The following is a 7,020-nucleotide window of genomic DNA, read 5'->3' as shown; positions in this document are numbered from 1 at the left end:
TGAACCCTTCAGTGTATCTGAAGAACTCGACATCAAGTTTCATTGTCATGTACGCACAACGAGAAACCATAACCTCGATGCCCTAAGGAGTTGTGAGGAATCTATACCAGAACTGTGTCTAATCCATCCAAATGAATGAACTTGAGAAGGATTGGAGTCTGGAAGACTGACGCGAAGAAGAAGTATCGTCATTCGCCGGTGCGCCACCCATATGAGAAATAAATACCCTAACCTATCTAGTAGATGGAGCCGAGGTCTCAGGACCCCCCCTCTCCACCATTGGCCATCGAAGCGGCAGCCATAGCGCAGGCGAATCCCACGGGCTCGCCGACGAACATCGAGGGAAAAAAAACTTTGCCATGGTTGCCTTGCGAGAGGGGAAAGAAATAAAACAAACTGCTAAAAGTAAGAAAGATTACATTGCTGCAATGATAATGAAATCAACTAAAGTTTACCATAAAAAAGATGGAATTTCGTCAAAATCTGATTTGGTGTTTTCCTTTGCAAGAAGAAAAGCAAGGGGCGTAGCTTGTAAACTGCCCGTTCTTAAATGCTCTGCGGAAAATGGCCGTCCGGATTAAATGGAACCGGACCAACCCGTGTTTGACGGCGCTTCTTTTCATGGGCTGACAGACGCGCGCATGCTGCCCAAGAAAACCAAAAATGCTACACGTACAGGCTCATTCTACAGGTTTTTACAGGTTAAAGACCATTCGCTCTTCTAATTGGCCCCCCCTGATTTTCACTGGTGGGCCCGTGCATCTTAATCAATCCTCGGCCAATCACTATTAAGCAACCTGTAAACCTCCTGTAAAACTCCGTACGTCTAGCAAAGCTCCAAGAAAACGAAGCGACTGCGGCCCATAGCGGAGCGTCGTCTGCTCGGCTCCCGAGCACACCCTCACTCCCCGGGGCCCGCCCCGCGCGGCCGAGCGCAGGCTGACAAAGGGCCCTCGCCCCTCCTGTCCCAGCTGCCATGGACACGGAGCGGCCGCCGCGAGGGCCAATCGACAAGGCAGCCGGCCGCATTATTGCCTATCCGGATGGAGGCCATCTCCACCACCCAAGGGAAGAAGCGCCGGGGACCGAGCGCGGGCGCCTCCTCTACTCCCTCCCCGCTCCCGCCGATGCTCTCTTCAGCTCCCCCTCCGACCTCCGCCTCCTCTTCTTCTTCCCCGGTAAGCAAGCTCCCCCTCTCCCCTGGATTCGTAGCCTTTTACTTGTGCTAAGATATACTGGAGCATACATTTCTCTGTCTTTGTGCTATGTGCTGTTGAGTCTGTGTTCAAGAACGATTCGCGTTTGGCTGTTTGGTGCTTAACCGGATTGAATGTATCACCAAGTAGTCGTTTAATGATTAAGTTTGCTAGCAGAAGTAGCATATTACCATTTTATGGAGTCTCTCGGTTCATAGGCTGAGCAGCTCTGCTCCAGTGTTTGCCTCCTTTTGTGCTAAAGTGTATGTTTCCCCTTGCACGAACGGTAAGACTGCGTAGAAGCGCAGAAGGATCTTTTTTAGCAAAAGGCACCGTGAAGTCCTCAAGTAGTCTTTTACGGCCACACAGCAACTTTTAGTCCATGTTTTGGTCCATGTGCTGCCGAAAATTGGGGCTCTGCGTTTATTTTATTTCTTACATTTCTATAAATTAATATCAGCTTGAATAAGTTTGTCCTCACAGTGCAAGAATGTACTGGATTTTACAGATCTAGTGAACGGAATAATGGAACAAAAACACCCCCCTTTTTTTCTTCACAGGCAATACTGATGTTCAGCCCAACTGAAGCTGAGCTGTTCATGTTGAGGGATTAAACACAGCACGTACAGTTTTCTGCTCCGTTTAATATACTTGTGCATCGTGTGCTTATACCACTATTTGCTTGGTTCTTAACACAGGTGAAGTGTTCAGCTATGCTTCTCACTGACCAGTCACACTTGAGCTGAATTGACTTTGCTGCGAAGCGCTTGACAGTTTCAGCGAAAGTATACAGGACTTCGAAGCAATGATCTCGTCCATCAGCTTACTTGACAATTCCCACCAGCTCATTCACAAACTGTACAGAAAATGCTGGCCAAGTAACTCAAATGCCAAACTGAACATGCATTCAACCGCAAAATCTGGGGGTAAGAGCATGAGGGTGAAGATGGCACTTCTGAAGCCCCATGCAACTGACTTCAAGAGGAACCATCAAGCCCACGAGGAAGACAATGTGTTCTACAAATTAGTTTATAGGCTCCCAGAAAGCCTTAGCTGTCTGTACGCCAGTCAGAAACCAGTCAGAAAGAAGAAACAGCAGAAGCAAGGAACTGTGCCTAGTAACCGGTTTGGTGTCATCTTGGAGTGGGAGGGAGTTGTTGTGGAAGATGATGACCCTGACCTGGAGCCCCGAGTGTGGTACGTACTGTCACTCGAAGAGGCGAAATCTTTTCCTCCGGATGAAATGCTGAAGGAAATTGAGGGGATGAGAACTGACCAGGCTATCTCAGAAGTCTTAAGTTGGTCGAAAGATGCAAAAGAAATTGAAAGGTTAGCAGCACGCAAGGAGGTAATATATCAGAAACTTCGAGGTACTTTCTACCAGCTGCGACCAGGTGTTCTCGACTTCTTGAACGCCCTTGTGGATTCTGACATTCCAATAGCAGTAACAGCTTCTCGCCCAAGAATGAGCCTGGAAGAAGGCATAAAAGCTGTTGGCCTGCAAGGCTATTTTGATGTCGTAGTGGCGGCGGAGGACTTCCGCCGAGGGAAACCCGAGGGTGAGATGTTTGAGGTTGCAGCAGAGCAGCTAGGTCTTGAGCCTGATGCCTGTCTTGTGATGGGTAGCTCAAACTTGACGACAGAGTCTGCGCATACCGCTGGGATGAGGTGTGTGGCGGTTGCAAGCCGACACCCTGCCTATGAACTTCAAGCAGCAAACCATGTCGTGAGATGGCTCGATCAGCTCTCTGTTGTTGACCTGCAGAGGCTCGCCAATGGCGAGGTTCTTGGGCGCAGGGGCAGACGATCTGACATGGACATGGAGATTGTGATCGAGGAGTGATGTTTGTGCAGGCACTATCTACTAATACTATATAACTATGTTGTAACTTCAGTACTGCATTACAACATTTTGTGACAGACCAATAGTGTAATACTAGATCAGTGTTCACTTCTTGGTTTCTTGTAATGCATAACTGAAACTCATCTAGCTTAGATGCTTTCAATCATTAGAAAGGAGTTTAAAGTGAAGAAACTTCCCACCGTGCAAATCTTTTGCTGTGTAGTACATGTATTATCTCTTCTATTTTGTTCCTTGGGCTTTCTCAGAGATGAACGCTGGAGTTTTTTAGTATTATATTGTTAGTGACGAGTAACTGAAAATGTGTGGTTAATCGTCCCCGGTGCACCTGATATCTTCCCATGAGAGTCCATTCCCACCATTTTTCTATGTCTCTCCTTCACATAGGTAAAAGTGCCACCTGAGCGGGCTATAAGCCCATTGTCATACTTGCTCTAATACTCAGCAGCTAAGTTGCGAAATTCCCTCCCTACCTCATCAGTACTTGAGCCCAGCATAATGTCTGTGACCTTGTCATCTGTATCAGTCCAAGTTCAACTGTTTAATTGGTTTGTGATTGCCTTTTCCCTCTTCCTGCTTTCTGGTACCCATTATAGATTTCTAACATTCCATATCATGTAAGGCAACATATTTTGTATTTGCTAGATTTTGAGAGGATACTTTGAATTAATTAGTTCATAATTTGTGGTGCAAGTGATGCAAAATGTCATGTACCCCATATATGAAAGTGTAATCTCATATATAAAATGAATAAGGTATTCTGTGGAACCGAGGGCATGTCACAGTTATTTATTGCATTCAATAGGTTTTGCGCATAGAACCCCTTGGTAGTAAGTTGCACTGAATAAAAACTATGGAGAATACACTTATATGTAACACTCATCATCATGTGTCAGCTCTTATGCCTAAAAGTGGACCAAAAATGGGTTACTGTTTTTTAACTCAAAGTGCGCCAACCTAGCTTTAAATTCAAGGCTCTTTGGCTCTGATATTATGTAGAATTGCATACACTAACCAATTCACCCAAAAGTCCAAACTGAAAGTAAAAAAAAAAAGAGTCGGGCATTATACTCCTGACATTCTTACTCCATAAAAGTTATGTTTGTACAACTTGCAACCAAAAGATTATAACTTCAAACCCAATGTACACAATAAATAATTGTGCAACGCCCCTGCTTCATCCGCCCACTTCAATTCAAACTTAGATTAGTGCATGCAATTCAATACCCCACCATGAAAGTTTAAATTTTGCCGCCAACATTTGTAGACACGCATGCGTCTTTAGTAATGAGGTCAACTACACCCTCATCCTGGTCGGTTCTAGACGTGTGTCAAATGGGCACCCGCACATGTGGGAGTTTGGTGTTATGGTACATCTATGTAACTCTAGAACCCTAAACTTTGACAATTTTTTTCCGCTGCTCTTCATTGTAATATTAATGATTCAAAGTGGAGCCATGCCAAGGGAGCAATCAACCCCTCTATGGTACACTACTAGAGGAGAATTCACCTCCTTGACCATGGGTTTGTAGTATTACCTATCTAGCGTATCTCTCACCATGCCTTAGTTTAATAGACCACATATATGATTTTTATCGTCATGTAATTCTTGTGGTGGATCTTTTGATACGTGATTAATAATTACTCCCTCCGTCCCAAAATAAGTGTCTCAACCTTAGTACAAAGTTAAGACAGTTAAGTTGAGACACTTATTTTGGGACGGAGGGAGTACTTTATAGTATTGTTATCATGATTTTGGTATTATCTATAGATGGTTGACTTCATAAAGTAGCAGAAAAGAAGAATGAAAGAGGAAGAAGTATATGTGAATTTCTAGGTGCAATCTAGTGCCTCTTGAGTGTTTTGCAGATTGTTGGAGAAAATAGCTAAGGTACTAATGTGTTTGCTAGTGCACACAAAGTAATATGATCCCTGGAGTTATTGAGAAGTTTGCTAAAACTTACACGGACATTATCTGCACTGCAGAGTAGATTGCTGAGCTAGTGAGGAGTATGCTATCAAGGAGATTGTGTGTAAGAGATGACCCTAAAAATTGTTGTTGAGAGCAATAGGTTTGGTATGCTGTTTGAGGAACAATTGACTACTGCGAGAGAAATGAAGATGTGAAGAAGAAGTAGTTCTTTTTCTAGTTTCATTTTCTATCTTCGAGTCACGAGGCAAACCATACTATTAAGGGGGTTCATGTTAGTCGAGATTTAGGTCTTTTTTGAATGCTCAGTCATTAATCCATCTCCCAGTGAAGTTGAGATAAATCTCATCGTGCGTCACGTTTTCCTTAAAAGTCATAGACTAGTTCTTCTAGACCGCGAGAGAATATCACAAGTAGTTGAGTCAGTTTACTTGTTCCCCAAGTAAAGTTGTCGCTTGAGTTTGAACCCTGACCATTGGGACACGTGTCGGTTGACCATTGAGTGGTGCAAGCCCCTATTGGTCATTTCACACCTCGTAATTGCTCCACTTATAAATAGCCACCTCACCCCAACCTGCAACGGTTGGTTGCTTTTGATAATTTTTTTGCAGGAAAAACTTTTGATCTATTCATCGACTGTCCAGGTAATACAAAGAAGCCAGAAGTGAAAATTACATCTCGGTCCGTAGACACCCAGCGACGATTACAACCACTGGAGCAAGCCAGAGGAGTGCCACCATCATCGCCCCTCCCTCACAAGAGCCAAACAAACCTTGTTGTAGTAGATAATCGAGAAGTCCTCGTGCTAAGGCCCTACAAGACCAACACAACCTAAAAACAACAGCTGCCGATGAAGAGAAGTGTAGATCGAACGAATCCAACATGTAGTCACACGAGACAAGACCAGATCCACGTGGATCCATCGAAGACAAACGTCGACTGAATCCCGCGAGATCCGCCGGAGACACGCCCTCCGATGACGCTAGAAGCACCACCGGGATGGGGCTAGGCGGGGAGAACCTTATTCCATCTTCATCTTCAGAGAGCCATCACCGCCTCGTCTCTCTTAGTAGGACACAAACCCCAACTAAACTAAAAAAACAACAAAAAAACAAAGCCCTCCCATTGGAAATGGTTGGGATCCACCGTGCCTCCATGACCCTAAGGCCACAGGAGACGAGACAGACATGCGTCAGCGTCAGCGGGAGGCAGAGGAAACCCTAGTGGTTCGGTGCCTACGAGCGAAGGGAGTCTTGTTGCTTTTGAACTGACAAGTGCTCGTTTGAGCAACCCCCCTATCAATATATTTCACCGACAGAAAACCCAGAGCCTAAACTTAGTTAGGTGATTGGCAAGTGTTCTTATGGAACGGAATTCCGATAGCTGCTTAGAGTGGTGTATGGGTGCATTTGGTCTGAGTTGTCATACGAAGGATTGGACCAACGGTTTCAGATAAAGGGCCACTTGGGACTAGTTGTTGTTGTTGTTGTTGTTGTTGTTGTTGTTGTTGTTGTTGTTGTTGTTGTTGTTGTTGTTGTTGTTGTAGTATTTGTTTTCTCGCTTGAAAAACATGCCATGTACTTTCGTGCAAGAAAGAAATGCCCTGCATCATTTATTTGAAGGATTTTACCATTTATACCACTGGTTGTGTCTCACTACTCAGTTTTGCCATTAGCAGTTACAATTGTTCAAAAATGTCATCGTTTTCTGAGATGTTTGCTAAAAAATGCCATTGTTACGTGATACGTTTGCTAAAATTAACCATTAGACACCATTACTGTCATGTCAAATCCGTTGACCATGCTATATGGCCAAATCAAAGGCCCATGGAGTGCGAATCCCCTTCCCGTCCCCCGCGTTGCCTCTGGGCGGCTCGGGCGGAGCCCAGCACCGCCGGCGCCTCGTCCCACCCCGCCCCCTCCACCTCCCCTCGCCGCCGCCGAATGACGCGGCCGGGCTAAGCCCGAGCAGCGGACGGCGGCGGCGGGGCTCTCCTGGCCCGCAGCGGCGCGGGCGGCTCTGGATCTCGGGCG

General features: G+C 45.5%; 1 protein-coding gene across 1 annotated transcript; it reads left to right on the top strand.

Moving 5' to 3' along the window:
* The first annotated feature begins 962 nt into the window (after positions 1-962).
* On the top strand, positions 963-3,249 carry LOC123046357 (5-amino-6-(5-phospho-D-ribitylamino)uracil phosphatase, chloroplastic). The gene is made up of 2 exons (XM_044469704.1): positions 963-1,178; positions 1,895-3,249. Exon 2 carries the CDS (start codon positions 2,002-2,004, stop codon positions 3,037-3,039), a length of 1,038 nt encoding a protein of 345 aa, XP_044325639.1. The 5' UTR covers positions 963-1,178; positions 1,895-2,001; the 3' UTR covers positions 3,040-3,249.
* The last annotated feature ends 3,771 nt before the right edge of the window (positions 3,250-7,020 follow it).

Source organism: Triticum aestivum, chromosome 2B (genome assembly GCF_018294505.1).
Source record: "Triticum aestivum cultivar Chinese Spring chromosome 2B, IWGSC CS RefSeq v2.1, whole genome shotgun sequence".
Taxonomy (NCBI): Eukaryota; Viridiplantae; Streptophyta; class Magnoliopsida; order Poales; family Poaceae; genus Triticum; species Triticum aestivum.
Note: the sequence above shows the minus strand (reverse complement) of the source record. Positions and strands in the feature narration are given on the sequence as shown.

Excerpts from the sequence above, each read along its gene's own strand:
- LOC123046357 (XM_044469704.1), top strand. The coding sequence starts at position 2,002 with ATGATCTCGTCCATCAGCTTACTTGACAATTCCCACCAGCTCATTCAC.